We start from the raw sequence: 18,613 nt of genomic DNA, 5'->3' as shown, positions 1-18,613 counted from the left end.
TCAGTCCCTGCCCCTTCCATAGACAGAAGCACGAAACCACCCCTAGATCGTTCCTTAGCTCCGTTTGACAGAGAGCCCTTCGCAATAGGTTGGTATCTTTTATATTTGATGCATAGTAACAGTGGCCAACATTTATAGAGTGCTTACTGCATGCTTTTCACAGGGACCATCTCGTTTAACTATCCCCCCGATCCTATGAAGTGGGGGCTATTAGAATCATCCTCCTTGTACAGATGAGGAAACTGAGGCATGAAGAGGTAACTTACCAAGTTTACTCAGCTACCAAGTGATGCGGGGGGGAGACCCAGAGTCAGAGAAGCCTGATGCGGAGCTCCTGTCCTTAGCCCTGTGCTGGGCCTGCTTCTCCATGGGTGCCATCTGTGTACACACATCCATCCCATGTCCTCCTGAAGGAAGATGGGGAGGCATCTGGGCTAAGAGGCAAGAGGCCTGGGACAGCTGTTGTCGGCTGCCTTGGCTGCTAACTTAGCAGCTCACTGACCACAGGGATGTTGCTTTTTCAGAGCTGTCTCCTTATTTGTAAGGTGGGTGCTCTGTAATGAGAAAATACTTTATAAAACTCTAAGGTGCTATTCAAATGTCAGAGTTGTCTTTTGTTGTATGGGTGGTTGACCAAACTGTAGGTATACTACAGTTCTTTCCTCCAGAATTGGCCCAGAGTATTCTTGGATTGCAGTTACCTCTACATAAAGCTATTTTTAATCCAATTCTAAAACTTAGCTACAATTTATTGAGCACCTACTATGGGTCAAGTGCTTTACTTACCACAAATAAGTTACAGTTGTCTCTCAGTATCCGTAGGGGGGATCCCCGGATCCAGGATCCCTGTGGATATCAAAATCCAGGGATACTCAAGTCTTTTATATAAAATGGTGTAGTATTTGCATATAACTTATGTACATCCTCCCGTGGACTTTAAATCATCTCTAGATTACTTATAATACCTAATACAATATAAATGCTAAGTAAATAGCTGTAAATGCAACATAAATACATGTACATAGTTGCTAGTGCATGGCAAATTCAAGTGTTGCTTTTTAGAACTTGCTGGAATTATTTTTCCAGATATTGTTGATCTGAGGTTTGTTGATTCATGGGTGTGGAACCCATTGATATGGAGAGTTATCTCTACATTGTCTCTAGTCCTCACCCCAGCCCAACAAAGAGGGAGTATTATCATCCTCACTTTGTAGATGATAAAGTTGAGGTTCAGAGAGGTTGAGTAAATTTCCCAAATTTGCATAGTTAGGGAATTGCAGGATTTGAACCCAAGTGTTTCTGACTTCACAGTGGGTGCCCTTTTCCACCACATAATGCTGAGTTGGATTAAAGACACCTTTTCCTGACAGTACCAGCTCTACCCTTGAATTACTCCCTTATCCGTGATGTTTTGGGAGAATTAACCTCTTACGATGCTGAGACTCTTATCGGGAGACTCCTAACATGCCCAGGGAATATGCATAAATCAGCAGATGTTTTTAAAAGAAGACCTATTCATTATAATGATGTAATTTATATCATTATATCTAATGATATAAATTCAAGTTTTCTGGGTACCACTCTGAAGTAGGGTTTCCACCTCAAACCAAAATTTTATAAATAAGGAACATTTTTTATACCACCCAACTCTCTCCCACTAGTCAGTGAGCTCTTCAACAGTGGAACAAGATTCTTAGGGCCTATCATGGGCCAGGGATGTATTCAGTCTTTAAGGAATAAATCATGTTGCGAAAATGCAACTCCAGAAGGATGTATCACCATTCACCCTAGGGTGTTAACTGAGCTGGGGTTGGAGGGAGTGGAAGAAAGAGAAGCTGTCTAACAATTGTCGGCACCCATGGGTCATTGCCTGGCCCTGCATATAAATTGTCACCTGATCCTTATAGCAAATCTATGCAGTTTTAAACTATAATTCTTATAGCAAACCTATAATTCCCATTTTACAGGTGAGGAAATTGAAACTCAAAGACTTTAACTTGCTCAAAATCATACAGGATTTGCTTCTAAACCTGGTTGAATCCAATTAATTAATGCTTTTATTACATTGAAGGCATAGGGCATATCTACTCAGGGGAACTTCAGACAGAGTAAAAAATACATTGCTTTGAATAACTTTGCAATGCAGAGTTCTCAGGTATGCCTAGTATTTCTTCAGGGAGCCTGCACGTCATCTGTTCCAAGAGAAAAGTAAAAGGAAAAAAGGAAGGAAGGAAGGAAGGGGAGAGGGGGGGAGAGAGAGAAAGAGAGAGAGGGGAAGAGAGAGGGAGAGGGAGAGAGGGGGAGACAAAGAGAGAGAGAGAGAGGAAAAGAAAAGAAAAGGAAGGGAAAGGAAGGAAGAAAGAAAGAAAAGCAAAAACCAAAACAAAATGATTTGCAGCCCACCAGGAGAATCTCCTGAAACCCTGTACCCCAAGTTAAAAAATTTTCCAGAAACTAAGTGTAATACCTTACATAACGGCAAATGTACCAGAGGACTGAAGGAAAATTAACCCCTCCATGGCAAATGGGTTTATTTCAGATATGAAAATAAACTTCGGCTGTATAAAGAAGTTCTGGACAAATGAAAGAGACATAAAATCTCAAGAGGGCGTTAATCCTTTTTATCATCAGTTATATTAAAAAAAAATGGAAAGAAGCACAGAACCCACAATACTGTTTGTATGTACACAACACTGTGCGACCCTTGGGCAAAGTCATTTAATTTGTCTGAGCCTCTAAAATTAGGTGCTCTGTAAGGGACACCTCCAGGTCTAAAGTCTATGATTCCTCAATGCTAAAACCCAAGCAGCCCTCCAAGGGGCTTGGATTCAGGTTCATCAAACAATGTTTTAATGCTTAGCTTTTAAACTCAAGGCTTACCTGCTGTTTGTCACTTACAGGAAAGAAACCAGCGATTTCTGACAAGGTAAGCTTTCTCCTTGTTTTGTTTCTTTTGTTTTCGTTTTTGTTCTGTTTTGTACCTTGTTTTTATCCTGTGGAAAGTGCTGAGGACACTCACACATCTTCCTTCCTGCCTTGCAGCTCTCCGCCCCAGCGGGAAGGTGAGTGGTTCTGGGCACCTGCATGAGGGTACGTGGCACATGTTGTAAGACTCTGGTTTGTTTCCCACACATCCTTTCTCTCAACTCTGCAGGCCTCTCGGGGAGCATTTACCCAAGATACAAAAGCCCCCGCTGCCACCAGCCATGGAAAGGCATGACAGAAGCAGCCCCCTGCCAGGGAAGAAGCCACCTGTGCCAAAGTAATTGTCTTCTGTTGCTTGAGCTTGTCGTGCAGAGGGGGTGATGTGAACTCCTGTCTCGTAGAAATAGCTCTGCGTAGGGACCCAAGACCGTGGTGCTCCCGGGTGGGAGTGGGCTCATTTTGCTGCTGGGGCTTGAGGAGTGTTCAGGCTTCTCAGGTTGGATGTAGAGTGCCTGGGTCACTTGGAAGGACGTGGCAATCTAGCACAGAGAGACGTAGAGAGGTGCTTCCTTAGGAGCACAAGAATGACTACCATTTGTGGAGAACTTCTCCTCAACCAGTCAGATTTTTGGTTGCATTTTCCTTCCATCACAAGGTGTAGGAACTATACCTACCATTCTGTATTTCCATACAGGCAGCGGAGAGGAAATCACTGTGGGAAGTGTTAGGTCACTGTTAGTGTCTTCCTCATTGCTCAACCACGTTTTATGGTGACAGAATACCAAAGTCAGTTCTAATGTTTCTAACTTTACTCTACAGTCTTTTGGGGCCTATTTAGCCAATGGCACAAACATATCTGGGGTCGGGCCCAACTCTGCTCCTTATTAGAGACAAAAGCAAAGCTTCCGTTGACCTCACCTGTGCAATCAGGATTCATAACTATGGCCCTTGCTTGGCCAGTGTGAGGACTAAATCAGGGCCAGGCTCAGGGTGCATCAATAAAACCTCAGTAACTGAGTTAATATTTTAATGGACTATGAATGTCAAAAATATCATAATGAACAAAATATCAAAGTTTTAAAGAAACACAGGATGCGATGACGTGAGGCATCCGACAGGAGGCGTCCAACAAATCATCCTCCTCGTGTCCCTCTCTCTAAGGAGAACATGAAGCGGGCCCAGGCAGCTGTGCCCACCACAGCTCTCAGGCCGCTGTCATCAAATCTGTTTGACCAGCTGGTGCATCAGGGAAAAATCCCGAAGCAGCAGCATTTCCCAATTATCTTCACTTCACAAGAAGGGTGAGCCCCACGATGGCTGTTTTAAAATATCGGCAAAGGAGAATGTTTCCTAAAATGTTTTTATTTGCTTGGAGAAACATCTACTCAGTGAAATTTAATAGTTACTAAGAGTTAGTTTGTTGATTAAACATTTTTTTCTTTAATATAATGATTGGCAGCAGTAGCTAAACAGAATAAAGGTTGTCTAGCTCAGCTCACAATGATGACAGAACACTGAGTCACCGAACCTCCCTCTCCCTTGCTTTTCTGCTGGGGATTTTGCTTCCCATTTTACCACGGCCCATGGGTTTGATTTCTCATTATTAGATTAAGTGAAACTATCTATATTCTTTGAAAGTCTTTATACTCAGTTCTTTTCCTTTGCCCTGATTCATTTCAGGCATGGATGGGGATCAGACAGAAGAGAGAATGTAAGTACTCAATGTCATGTGGTGAATGCTTGGCACAGGGAAACCAGTATAGGCTCTGAGGAGGTCGAGGCTACCTCTGCTCTGCCTTCATTGAAATCCAGCACTGGGAGCCAGGCCTGCACACAGTAGGCTCCTGAATACCGCTGCCTGGTGGGGCCTCCATCTTCCCCTCCTGCCCACCATGCTGCATTGCTTAACTCCTATCCCTCTGGAGGTTCCTAGGGAGGATGCGTTAGTCTCAGCCCTATTACCAGGTGGTAATTAGCAAGATGAAGGGGCAGTAGGTAGAAGGGCGAATAAAGGGAGAGTCTGGGCCTCACAGCAAAGTTTCCTAGGCCTCTGCTTTCCCCTTTAATACCTCCATGGCCTAAGAAAGAGGGGAAACAGCATTTATTGAATGCCTGCTATGTACATGTTACCAACCTAGCTACTTTTGACAAGCTGTTTGCCTGGGACTTGCCCAGTTTTAGCAACGAAAGTCTCACGTCCCAGGAACCCCATCATTTTCAGGCAAACAAGGACCAGGACAGTTGGTCATCCCAGCTTTACATATGCTTTGCATTTAATGTCCCTGTGAGGAGTCACTGTTTCTCTTTCACTAAGAGGAACTGGAAGCTTAGAGGAGTAAGATACTCTCTGTAAGTTGCACAGCTAGTCAATAGCCAGGATCGAAATCCAGGTCTGTCTGATTTCCTCGATACTGTAAGCTGTCTGAAGGCCATCACACCCCTGCCATGTTCAAGGGCTCAGCCCACAGGTGCCTGGTGTTTCATAGCTCTGTGCTAGATGCTGTGCTAAGATATGATGGAGACAGGCAAACCCACGGACCACATGCTAAGGAGAATATGATCACAGAACGAGCTACAGAGGCGAAGGGAAGAAAGTGATATATGGGGGTTGAGGAGACAAGGGTGACTTTTAGAGATGTGGCCATTGAGTGATGGGAAGGACACAAGATAGACACCCCAAGAGAAAGCTCAGTGCGTTCCAGCCTCAGGAATGTCCTCAGCAAAGGCAGGTGAGTGGCGATGCCCGTGGAGCCTGTGGGGACGGTGAGGACAGCAGTCTGGCTGCAGAGCCATAGGGACAAAGAGGAGATAAGGTTGAAAATGAGGGTAATGTCACATTCCTGAGGTTCCCTATCTCTGGAAGGACTGACACTTGTTGTCATGAGAATCCAGAAGTCTTATGTTTTGGACCAGAGGAAACATGGTTGCAGAAGTGTCAGAGACCAATTTCATTCTGGGGATTCCCTGAGTCCATGTGTATTTATCTACGCAGCCCTTTGCTGGGACTCCTTCCCAGTTGGCCAACTGGGATGAGTGATTCTGGCTCTGATCCTTCTTGCCTCATCTCAGTGGTAGGACTAGGGACAGCAAACTTTACTGAGCACTCCACATATACCAGGCACAAGTAGTAACTAATTTGAACCTCACAACAACACTTGAGGAAGGTGCTCTTTCACAACCACTGTGCTAGCCTAACGAAACAAGTCCAAGTTGGCAATTTGGGTCTACTAGTCAATGGCAAAATCATTCTTGCCTCTCTGAACATCATTTCCTATCTGAGGAGTAGAGCAAAGAGCCCCTCCCTTATCTATTTCAGAAGGTTGTCCTAAAGATAAATGTACTGAACCAAGCGTACACACCTTGGAAGCTACTTACGAATCAATCAGGTTGCATCGCTTTTAAGAGGAGCGGCCATTGCAAAAGAAGGTTAAGCTTTGGGTCAGGCAGATACGGTTTGAATCAATTTCTGTAGCTCTTGGCAAGTCAGGAATCCCTCTTGGGTAGCACGTTTCCATTTGTAAAATGAGAATGTTAAATTCTTGAAGGGTTGCTTGAAGAACTGGATGAAATATTGTATATGAGTCTTTGGGGCACATAGTAGATATCATCATTATTAGTGTATCTTTGGGCCCTTTTGGACACCGCAGAAGCTATTTTATGTTAAATATATGAAGAGTGTCTCAGATTGGAGTGTCTTTAAATGATCGTTTGTATTAAGAAATCATAAGTTGTTTAGCAAGTTTTACTGTCCTCCACAGTATCTTTATTATGGAGACACACAACTGCTAAAGAAAGAAAACAGGGACATTTCTATGATTGAGAAATATAGTTACTCTTTGAGAAATTGTGTTTTGATGATAGATTAATGTCTTTTTTTTTCTTCCCCTTACCAGGATGAAGATGATGGTATGTTCAGAAAGGCTTTCTTACAACTTATAACCCATTCCTTCATTTTTCTGCTCAGGCATTCAGATGGAATTATTTAGTACAGAAACTCCACAGAATCCATTATAATTGTAAAATTAGTATTAAGTAGATGTATGTCAGTTGGTATACTGCATAGTTATAATAAAATGGAGTTATTTGGCTGGGTTACCAAAGAGAACTGTTAAGTTCATGCATAACAGGGCAAATTACTAGCACAGCAAAATTGAAAATTGCATGTACAGTTTGACAGAAAACATTCTAGCATTTATGCTCTCTAACACATGTGGCTAAAGGATCACTAACTGCAGATGAATGACACAGCATAAAATTTGGCTTTCATAAAACAAAACTTGTGAATCTTTTCTGAAATTCATATGGTTTCCAACTGACAATTTTCTGCCAAGTTAACATTTCAAAAATGAAAAAAATACATAAAATAAATGTGTATTGTGGAGAATGATATAGAATGGCAGCATTTGAAACTGCATTCTAAGGCGGTAAATCATCTAGAAAAACCTTGGGCGGTGGGCTTCCGACCTACCACTTCCTAATGACATTTGATCTTTTGGATTTTTGTATCTCCCTTTAGACTAGCTATTTCTAACTGGGGAGCAGTGCTGGGATGTTCCTGTGACACTTGGATCCTGACAATCTGCTTTCTTTTTTCTTTTCCCCCGAAGTACATCAGAGATCTCTGCCCCAGCCAGCACTGCTCCCCATGAGCTCCAACACCTTCCCTTCAAGATCTACCAAGCCATCGCCCAAGCACTCCGTCCCATCAGCTCACCTGCCCGGAGCCTTCTCAGAAAGGTTTGTGCTGACGTCATTCAGTTCTAACCTAGCATTACGTCTGGGGCCACTGATACTGAGCGAATGTCGGGTGGGTTGAGAAAGAAAGAAATGAGCCACTGGTCATAGGGTCAGAACATCTTGGGTCTTAAGAAACAAAACCAAGCTGAGCATAAAGAATCACATATGTTAACTCACTGCTGTCCTCTGAGTCTCTGTGCTTGGGGGTCAGAGGGATACAGAATTGACTGCCCTGTAATGGCCCCAGACAGAATGGACTCTTTGGCGGGAAATAGGGAATGTTTTCACTCTGTGAGTTAAAACAAAGAAACAAACACTCAAGAAACCCAATTAATTTAATTAGTTGGAGTTCACCCTGCATCTTGGATGGGAAGACTGAGAAAACTCACCTTGTACCTAGCAGGTGGGGAGAATTCACTGCACAGGCTCTGTCCCCAGCAGGTCTGTTTTCTCAGTAGCAAGAGTGTTTCTCAGGGTCCATGATTAGACAGGCTGGCAGAGGCAGAGGCATGGACAGGTGGAAGACTCAGGTCGTGTCTCATAAATAAGCTGTCGGGCTGCCTTGTAGTGCCCCCGAGGGTTCATCCACCAGCACTTTGGGCTCATCTTCTCCTTCACTACCCAAAGGGAGAGGCTCAGTCCCCACCCTAATGATGGGAGAAAACTCACCCACCAGCAAGACCCCTCCACCCCTGCCAGATATCTGGAAGGATTCTCAGTTTTTTTCGTTTTCCCTGGGTGCCTCTTGCTCTGATTTTCTGCTGCTTCCTCTCATTCTTCCAGCTGTTTTCCTTCTTCTGCCATGTCTGCCACTTTCTCATGCCACCTCATCCCACCTGGGGCCCCAGCCCTATCCTTCATTCTTACAAAATAACACTCACACGAGATTTCTGAGAAGAGCAGACTTTTACAGAAGGTTTGGGCTAAAGGCTAGGGAAATTGCCACTCAGCGTGGAGCAGACAGCATTTCGGGGCCTCCCTCAGGCCCTCGTCACCACCACCCCAGCCCCCAGAGATGCTGCTTCTGTAGCTGCAGCACCACCGAACCCTCTCTGTGTTTCTTGCCTCCCTACCCTCTCCTTATAACCCCTAGGCCCTGGGGATGCACCACTTCCAAACAACATGCCCATTTAATATATTTTCCTAACTGAAAGAGCAGTCCTCTCCCCAGAGGACTTCTGTCGTGCTGCAAACTCAAAGTCCTCAAACTGTAGCTGACTTTTTAAAGTAGCTTTTAAAGCCCTTTACACAGTTCTTTTGTTGCTTTTGCTTTTTGGCTTGAGAAGCCTGTTAGACTTTGGCATGGTCCATCTTGGGACAGCAGTGAGGTATGTCCAACAAGTTCCTTCTCTTTGCCCTGCTTCCGTGGTTTCAGGGAGGGAGTGGGAAGTAATAGCAAAAGAAGCAGCATTTCCCCAGTCCAGGCTCCCCCTCTGGCCCCTTAAACCTAACCCAACTTAAAATCCGTTCTTTTTCTGTCTCCACAGCAACAGTAGTTTTTCGCAGAGTGCCTCCCTGCCGCCATACTTCTCTCAAGGTTTGTACTCCGGGCTCTAGTGGTCTACTCCCGCCAATATGCCATCATGACTGGACGGCCAACCTGTCCCAAAGCCTTTTGGCAACGGTTTTGTTGTTTCCTAAAAGTATCTGACTTCCTCATTCAGCCCTTAACTCAGTTTCTGCAGTGTGCCAGAGGCTGTTGGAGTGATAGGATACTACACAGAACATCACAGACACACGGGCACACACACACACACACACACACACACACACACACACACACACACACACTTCCTCAGCAAGGCAGCCTTGGCATTCATCTTCCCACACAGAGCTTTTCCTCCCTGCTGTTTTCATATGGTGCTGGCTTTCTCTGTAGTTTTGGTTTCTATAATGAATCTAACCTGGAGTTGCTAGCTGAGGAACAGCTTTAAAATACAGTTTAAGAGACCCCAGGCCCCAAGATTCTGATACAGTAAGTCTGGGTGAGGACCTGCCTTTTCAGTAATACCTCCTCTGGGTGTCCATGATAAGTATTTGCTGAGAGTGTCCTCAGACTTTAAAATGCATGCAGATCACCTGGGAGTTGTGTTAAAATGCAGATTCTAGTTCAGTGGGTCTTGGATGGGACCCGAGGTTCTGCATTTCTAGCGAGTTCCTGTGCGATGCTGGTATTGCTGGTCCATGGACCGCTCTGAGTAGAAGCAAAGACCTAAAAGGTAGGACTAGACTGTGTTTATTTTTTATCCTTAAAGACTTGCAAGTAACTAGCACATGGTAGGCACTTTAAAAATATTTGTTGAATGACTGACAAATGACTATGGAAAGTCACCCAACTCTAGTAAACAGACTTTTTTCTCATGCTAGGAAACTCACCTAGTGTTACCAGATTTTCTGATTTTTTTTCAAGAAAAACTGGAAATATGGCTTTTAATGTGAAATTACCCAATTTTTAAAGGTTGACTTAAGACTTTTAAAAGTCCTGTGAGGTAAAAACAAAACACTCTTTTTTTTTTTTGGCACTCATGGTACACATACAGGAACACCAGTACTGTATGTGTTATAAATAGAAAACTACTTTAGTAAGTTTAAATTATAACTCAAGGGTAGAACTTTTTTCAGGAGCGCATCTATTCCATTCAGTTGGGTACGTCATCCCATGTATGTGTGAGACCCTACTGCTGACACCAATGAAATCCACTACGTTTTCAATGTTTCCTAAGCATTTGAGGATATAGTGTCCATATTCACTATATGGCTTCCACAGTTCCTCCACACACACCCCTCAATTTTCCAGTGTTCACAACTCATTATTTTGTGAACCTACATTGTGTTCCTTGCCTGGCCCCTGCAGGCATCTGAGCTTCAGACTCTTCACTTATAGCAGTATCTCACAAAGTGAATTCCACAGACTTCTATGAGTTGGTGATGGGCATTATTAATGTAAACAGTTGGTTAATTTTTTTGGAATAGAGTCATCCCTCTAATATGGGAGGGGGATTGGTTTCAGGACCCCACAGATACCAAAATCCAAGGATGTTCAAGTTCTTTGTGTAAAATGGCGTAGCACCATCAGACCTTCACATCCACAGGCTCCACATCCACAGATTCAACCAACCCACTGGCTGAACAATCTGCAGTTGGTTGAATTCACAGATGTGGAACCTGTGGATGCAGAGGGCTTACTTTACTACCTTAATCAAAATTGAACCCTTTTCTCCTAAGAGTACCAGGACACCTGGTCCTCAGTCTAAGCCTCCACTGGCTGTCCCAAGGTCAGGAAGATAAAGGATGTGCTGTATATTGTCCAAAACCCTTGAGGATCTAGATGTTAAGGGTGGTGGGTGACTGCAATGAAAAGTAGTATATTGTCTGTCATGAATAATGACTTTGTAGTGCTAGCCTGCAGATGCAGAAGCAGAAAGAGAAGAATTCCTCAACTCTAAAACAGCCATGCACTGTAAGCCTTGATTACACTACTTTCCCATATAGCTAGATTTCATTCATTCAACAAACATCCTAAAAGCGCCTGCCGTGTTGAACTGCAAAAGGTGGGCATGGGGAAGGTCTTTTCAGGTACTTGGAGCCTTAAGAAGGAAGATCAGCAGCTCAGGCTAGCCTGATCTGCTTCTTTAGAAACAGGGAACCTCATCTCAAGTAATCCAGGTGACGTGGCTGGGAAGACTCTGGCTCTTTCCAAGTAACTCTCTTCTCTCAGTGGCCCAGGGGCAGGCAGTTTGCCCCTTGTGGTGTATTGTAGATGGAGTAACAGCCCTGGTGCAGAACCACCTGGAGTGCTCGTTAAATGCATATTCCTGAGCCTGGGTGATACTGGGTCCCCCTGGAATTCTCATTTATGCACAGTAAAGTTCAAGTCCTGGCGCTGCTGCCACTAAGAGCACATGCTTTATTTAGACTCGCTGAGCCTTTGTTTCCTGATATTCAAAAAAGAAGATAATACCCACCTTGCGGGGTTGCTGTGAGAATGAAAGGTAGCATACACAGGTGCCTTACTCAGGGCCTGGACAGAGTAGTGCTGAATAAATGTCTGTTGAATGAACAAATGAATGATGCATGAATTATTAAGAGAACATTCAACTCACAGAATTTCCCAGCCTTTGACAGCTGTTCTGGCACACGGGAGACAGCCTTGGCAATTATAAATCAACAAAATCAAACCTTTCCTGAAACACATTCTCTTGGAAAGTTTCAGGGAACTGTCAACAAGAAAAAAAGGTGTTGGAGAAGGCAAAGCACAAGTGCTGGGTAATTTACAGAACCCAGCACAGGCTTCCTGATTGATCAGGTAGTTGGCGGGGCTCTCTATGGAAGTTGAACCTTTCTACCTCTGTAGAAAATTTGGTAAAGAACAGCAGATAGTAAACTCTGGTTCTAAAAGCTAAAAATATTCTTAAGGTAACTTCACCTCATCTTGGGTAACAAATTTCTTTTTGTGAAAACAATGAGAACATAATTATTTTATCACCACATTGTCATCACGTGGGTGGTATATATGTAACATGCACAATGAAGCAATCACTCAGATGTGTGGTAGTGTCTCAAAATTTCACTGGCCTGGCTACAGAACAGCCCTGTGGTTTCAAACAAGTGACATTTTTTATTTTTATTATTATTATTTTTTTGGCTGTGCGTTATGCAGGATCCCGACCAGGGATCGAACCCGTGCCCCCTGCATTGGGAGCACGGAGCCTTAACCACTGTACTGCCAGGGAAGTCCTGCAAATTATATTTGAAGCTGTGGTTTCTTGAAATGTTAACTGCTGGGAATAACTGCAAGGGCATTTTGGGGGGGGAAATGTGTTATGACAAGTGAAAAATTGCTTAAAGTAAATGAACTTTCAAAATGCTCTACTTTTGAAGGCCCTAGCAACAGGCCACCTCCCAGAGGTGAAGGCAGGAGCTTTCCCTCGCCAGCCCCGAACAAACCTCAGCTGCCATCCCCTTCGGAAGGAGAGGTAATATAAAGCATATGTTCGTATTTTATTTCCACCCCAGGAAATGAATCATCAGAAACTCCCATTGAATACTCTCTTGTTCTTTTATCGTCTATTAGTCTTAATTTTTTTAGTGAAAAAAATCAAGAGGAGGACTCAGATGAAAAGTAATATGTTCTTTTTCCCTTGGTGTTCCTCTTCCAACGGCAAATGTGTGTTTTGCATTAAACGATGAGAAAAATAATCCTGTTTTTCATCTGTTTCTTGGTTTATGACATTGCATAAGTCACTTAACTGCTCGTTAACCTAGTTTTTTTTCATTAAATATATTATTATACTACACTGAAGAAATTATTACATTTATATCGTTCCTGATTAGAGGCTTCATTATATATGAAATGCTTATTCACTGCTACCTTTGCAACTAGTGTCATGAAAAAAAAGCAGTTCACACAAAATATCTTCTATTTATCCTCACCTGAATGATTCTATATTCAAATTAAAATAAATGCTTCAAACTTCATGGAACTGAGGTGGTGATTTACGGTAATGATTACTTGGAGGCTTTTCTTTTCACTTACATATGTAACTGCAAAATTTATACCATTTTTAAAAATTTACATTTTCAGAATTCATTAAATGAAGACTGGTATGTTTCTTATATTACCCGAATAGAGGCAGAAGCGGCTCTTAGAAAGATAAACCAGGTACTGTGCTAAAGTTTATTTTTTAAGTAGTTATAAATATTAATGGAAGAAAAGAAATGGAACGGACTTTTACCGAGTACCAATTATGGGCTAGGAATTCTGCTGGGTGCCATTCATGCTGTTATACCAAGGGGGCCAATTAGTGCCAGCTTTCCACCTACCAGTGTCCTACCAGACTCTTAGGACCCTGGGAAAAAAATCTAAATTAAGGTAGTCATTTGGCTGGCAGAATCTTAGGAGATTTTATTAACTAAAATGGTCCATCTTTTCACAGGAATCACACAGCATCAAAAGGAGACTCTTTTCCCCCCAAATTTCCAATGTCTTATCGGTTTCATCTTCCTCTTGATACACAGTTGCCATCCACATCAATGTGAAGGGACCCGTATTGAGAGAGACAACAGCAACTTTTTGTCCTTTCCCCTAGAAATTTCTAGCTGTCATTTAATATGAAAGATCTTAAACCAGATTTCCTGTCTTCCAGTGCTGAACATTAACCTTAAATCTATATATCAGAGACAGGAAAGAAAAGATCATTCCTCTTTCACACCTTTCACATCTCGAGACTGCAACAGTAGTTCTCAAGCTTGGCTGCACATTTAAATCACCTGGGGAGCCTTAAAAAATTCTGATTCTGGTCTCACTTGGAGAGATTCTGATTTAATTAGTCAGGGGTGCTGTGTGGGCTCTGGAAGTCTTCAAAACTTGAAATTCTAAAGTGAAGCCAGGGCTATGAATCGCTGGTCCACACATATATTTGTTCAACAGAGATGTTCCAACTAGAATTTACTCAATCAACCTGGAATAAAAAGAACAAAGGAAAGCCATTATTGCAGATGGGTGGCTATTTAGAACTACCCTGATTCAATACACGGAGGAGGGAGTAATTTAAATGAGTCCTTCCTAATTCATTTTATTTTGATATTAGATCTTTATAGTATTAATATTATGTAGCTAATTTATGGAATGAAATTTTAAAGTACAGGACAAATCACATTACTATTGTGGTAAATATCAGAAGAAAAGGGGAGACAAGAACACAGATGGTCCACACTGGATTTTGTTCAGGTGTTTGGTGATGAAACACTCTACCTGGATACCATGAGGTTTTAAAACGGGTAAATTTCTTAGGAATTTGGGTGTTTTCTGACTTTGACTGTGGAAAGAAAGAGTTAGGGAAATAGCTCTCAGCAGTAGGAAGATGTATCTTTAGTTAACCAATAAAGTCCTTATTTTGCTGGCCCTTTATCCACTCAACCATCTGTCATTTGTTTTATTACTGAAAAAGAGATTCCTTTTTCATCAAGAGACTTCAAAGAGGTCTCTTTGAAATTTGGAGATTTCTCTAACATAATCTCTGCTGCCTCTTTCTTGACAACCAAGAAATCCATGCCACATGGGACTGCAGCTGTTTGGGGAACGAAATGTTCACTAAATTGTCAACTGGTAGGTTCCCAGATCCCTAGAGGCTTGTCTACTGCTCTCACAGGCAACAGGAGCATTGACTTTTGCTGCTCCCATAATAACAAGAATTTATCCTTTTAGGATGGCACTTTCCTGGTTAGAGACAGCTCTAGAAAAACAATAACCAATCCATACGTCCTCATGGTGTTGTACAAAGAGAAAGTTTACAACATCCAGATCCGTTATCAGGAGGAAAGCCAAGTTTACTTGTTGGGAACTGGACTCCGAGGGAAAGAGGTAAGGACTTGTAGTTGTAAAATTTCCCCCAGTTCTCTATTTATGCCTCTCTGCATACTACCTACATGGAACCTTGCTGTAGCATTCTTTTGGGGTCCATACTGCCTGGCAACTTTAGAGTTAAGTCACATTGGTGAAGCCCTTCATTTACTGGAAGGAAATAAAATGGTAACAGTATCTACCTCTGCTACTTATATCTTTTATTCCAAATAGTCTAAAATCACATGTGTAACTTGAAAAATATATGTATGTTAGCATTTAAATTTTTAAAAATCCAGTTAGACGGTGCCAAAGGCAAGTCCCTTCTGTGACACAGAGGTGAATTAAGTCACCCCTGTGACTTAATAATTTTAACGTAAGATTACAGTGTATTTATAGGGCTGTGTCTTAAATGGACATCTGGAAAAATGACTTGGGTCACTGCTTACGAAAAATGGAAGTAAGGCCAATGAAGGTGGCCAGATTGCCAAAGACATTTTCCTCTATTTTTCCAAGGTCTATGCTAGTTGCTTTTGGGGTAGTTAACACAACTGGTGTGAAGGAAACCTTTCCCGGCTGCTTTTTGCAAAGGAAACTATAGCTAAACTTAATGTCCCAAACATGTTCTTTAAGTTCAAATTTCCAGGAGGAGGATCAGCTGAATCAAACATTTCCAGAATGAGAAACAACATACCCATAACTTCCACTTCACTCCAAATATTTTTAAGTTATGGTAATGTAAACCAGTAGAAAAAAAACCCCACATGATTTTGGTCACATGTTTGAATCACTGGTTCAGCATGGGTAGAGCTGCATAGGTCCTATAGAAGCACAGATGTCTGCCCTCCAGGACTTCTATTGGTCTAGTGTGGAAACACACAAATACAAACCACTCATTGCAGTTGCCCTGGAGGGAGGCACCTAGCAGAGTAGTCTTGGAGGAAGTGCATAACTCTGTCTGGGGTACCAAGTGACCTCTGACCCACATCTAGATGGATGGATGGGGGTTTCCCAGTCTGACCATCAGGGATAGGGTGATCCAGGTAATGAATGCAAAGACTTGCTACAGAGCAAGTGAGTGTGGAGGTGGCAGTGGGGACACGGCAGAGATCACAAAGGAACTATTATGCATCTTCAGACACCGGCAATGCTGTCTGACTTCCTGATTCCTTATACCTCCTAACATTGTTCGTGATTTAGAGTAAAGCAGGGATACAAAAACCAAACCATAGATAGAACGATCCTAAGGTAAGGCTATCATAATTAGACTCTCCCTGTCTCCCTCTCTCCCTCTCTCTATCTCTATAATATATATAATTTCCTATATGAGGTTAAAAATATATATACCTAGATACATATTTGTCTTTTATCCAAGGTTTGCTGGATATTGGTGAGGAATTATTTTTTTCAAAGTTCTATAGCAGAAATCATTAAAATATTTGCCAAAGTTTACATGTTTTTTCCCCATAATCCTCATACTTCAAGAGGTAGGATATTATGCAGATAAAAAAAACTGAGAGTGAAATTCACACTACCTATTCCAATGTTGATTTATCTCCCTATTTTGAATCTTTCAGGACTTTCTGTCTGTGTCAGATATTATCGACTACTTCAGGAAAATGCCACTTCTGCTCATTGATGGGAAGAACCGAGGTTCCAGATACCAGTGCACATTAACGTATTCTGCAGGTTATCCCTAGCAAGTTAGCCAAGCAAATGAACCTTCCTCCTGCCTCTGTCCCAGCCTGGGAAGATCAATCAACCTTGGTGAACCATCAAACACTCAGGGACGATTTGAACCCCTCAACACCAACACAAAGGTTTTGTCCTTTCCCTTAAGAAAGTGTTCGAAATGAAGACTGTCAAAGATCCCATAATATATTTATTCTTCTTCAATATTTGCAAAGTGCATGAGTAATAATGTTCACACTTGAAGTCTAGTAGTGCACTGTAATAATTCATTTTAAAAAGATGTGTATTTGAACACCCATTTCCACGTACAGTAGTTTACATACCTACAGAAACAATTTGGGGTAAGTTTCGAAACACTGAAATGGTAATTCAGTTATCAGTTTTTGGTAACACGTAAAACTGATTTTTTAAATAGCCAATCCTTTACCATTCAAAGCAATCATCAGTTTTATATGTATAATTTGAAAATTACTAAAAGTTAATTTCTCAAGAGCAATAATTTAAGAGGCTTCAAAAGTGTTTCATACTTATTTGGTGTTTTTGCTGGGGGGATTTTTGTATACTTTTTTAATGAAAAAGATAACTGCAGTTGGGATAACTTCCTGGAATTAAAATTAATTTGCCTTTTGCTTCACTTTTTGGTTCCTAAAACAACTTTGTTGACTTTATTTCATTCACACTATTATTTTTCTGTTTTAAAGCAAATTTAAGCGACAAATACCAAAAGAAAACATTTTAAATTTAGAGATGAGGCTTTGGTGTCATATACACCCGGATTTAATTTCATCACAACCGACACCCACACCCTACCTCCTCCACCCCTACCCAACTCCAAAAGCATCATCAAGTGATGTAGATTTTTACCAAAGTCTTCCTGGGAAGATGAAAAAGCAATGTATATATACATGGAAAAATTTGATCAGACTTTCCAATTAGATACCTTTTTTCTATTTTTATCCCCCTGACAACTGTCATAAAGCCCTCTCTTCACCCTTCCCCAAAAGGCTTTATAAATTCTTCAAAGCAATTCACTTCTTTCCTTCAACCTACATATCTCATTTAACAAAAAGTAGTAGGCATTTCACAAAATGAAAACCTCGCATTTAGTTAAGTTTTCCCCTTTGAGGCCTTCGTTGTTATTCCAAAACTTTTTTAAAAAATAATTATTTACTTATTTTTGGCTGCGTTGGGTCTTAGTTGCTGCGCGCAGGCTTCCTCTAGTTGCGGTGAGTGGGGGCTTCTCTTTGTTGCAGTGTGCGGGCTTCTCATTGCAGTGGCTTCTCTTGTTGTGAAGCATGGGCTCTAGGCATGCGGGCTTCAGTAGTTGTGTCACACAGGCTTCAGTAGTTGTGGCACGCGGGCTCAGTAGTTGTGGCCCGCACGCTCTAGAGCACAGGCTCAGTAGTTACGGCGCACGGGCTTAGTTGCTCCGCGGCATGTGGGATCTTCCCGGACCAGGGCTTGAACCCGTGTCCTCTGAGTTGGCAGGTGGATTCTTAACCACTGCGCCACCAGGGAAGTCCCCAAAACTTTTATTAATAAAAATATTTGGCTTCTCTGTTTAACCTAGGAGTTTTCTGAGTCACAAAGAATATCTTGCATCTTCACTTTCATGAGCGAATAGAAAGACCACTGGCACGATTTGCTAAGATAATGAGCATGTGGAGACTTTTAATCAATGATGATAAAAAGGATGCTTCACAAAACTTCATCCTTAGAAACTGGAAATTCTCAAATTAGGGTCCAGAACTCAGGAATTCTAGAGCTGAAAATCTTGCATTCATTTACCTGTTTATTCAATAGCATATTCAACAAGCATTTATGTCATGCCTATTCTGTGCACTGAGCTAGGTGCTGGGTAATGAGGATAGAAAACGCTACAAGTTCTGCTGACCTTGTGTCTTGCTTCATGGTATT

General features: G+C 42.0%; 1 protein-coding gene across 5 annotated transcripts in view; it reads left to right on the top strand.

Moving 5' to 3' along the window:
- LCP2 (lymphocyte cytosolic protein 2) overlaps positions 1 to 17,330 on the top strand; it is a 45,769-nt gene extending 28,439 nt beyond the window's left edge. For all 5 annotated transcript variants that reach the window (XM_029216163.1, XM_029216161.1, XM_029216159.1 and 2 more), the window contains 12 exons: positions 5 to 88; positions 2,901 to 2,926; positions 3,043 to 3,062; positions 3,155 to 3,262; positions 4,606 to 4,636; positions 6,819 to 6,831; positions 7,533 to 7,662; positions 9,150 to 9,199; positions 12,544 to 12,638; positions 13,247 to 13,324; positions 14,870 to 15,025; positions 16,582 to 17,330. In XM_029216163.1, the coding sequence (XP_029071996.1) occupies positions 5 to 88; positions 2,901 to 2,926; positions 3,043 to 3,062; positions 3,155 to 3,262; positions 4,606 to 4,636; positions 6,819 to 6,831; positions 7,533 to 7,662; positions 9,150 to 9,199; positions 12,544 to 12,638; positions 13,247 to 13,324; positions 14,870 to 15,025; positions 16,582 to 16,704 (914 nt within the window). In that variant the 3' untranslated portion in view covers positions 16,705 to 17,330. The remainder of the gene's footprint in view (positions 1 to 4; positions 89 to 2,900; positions 2,927 to 3,042; positions 3,063 to 3,154; positions 3,263 to 4,605; positions 4,637 to 6,818; positions 6,832 to 7,532; positions 7,663 to 9,149; positions 9,200 to 12,543; positions 12,639 to 13,246; positions 13,325 to 14,869; positions 15,026 to 16,581) is intronic.
- The last annotated feature ends 1,283 nt before the right edge of the window (positions 17,331 to 18,613 follow it).

Source organism: Monodon monoceros, unplaced genomic scaffold (assembly GCF_005190385.1).
Source record: "Monodon monoceros isolate NGI ecotype Baffin Bay Population unplaced genomic scaffold, NGI_Narwhal_1 Super_Scaffold_12, whole genome shotgun sequence".
NCBI classification, from domain to species: Eukaryota; Metazoa; Chordata; class Mammalia; order Artiodactyla; family Monodontidae; genus Monodon; species Monodon monoceros.
This window is presented reverse-complemented; position numbering and strand designations above follow the sequence as displayed.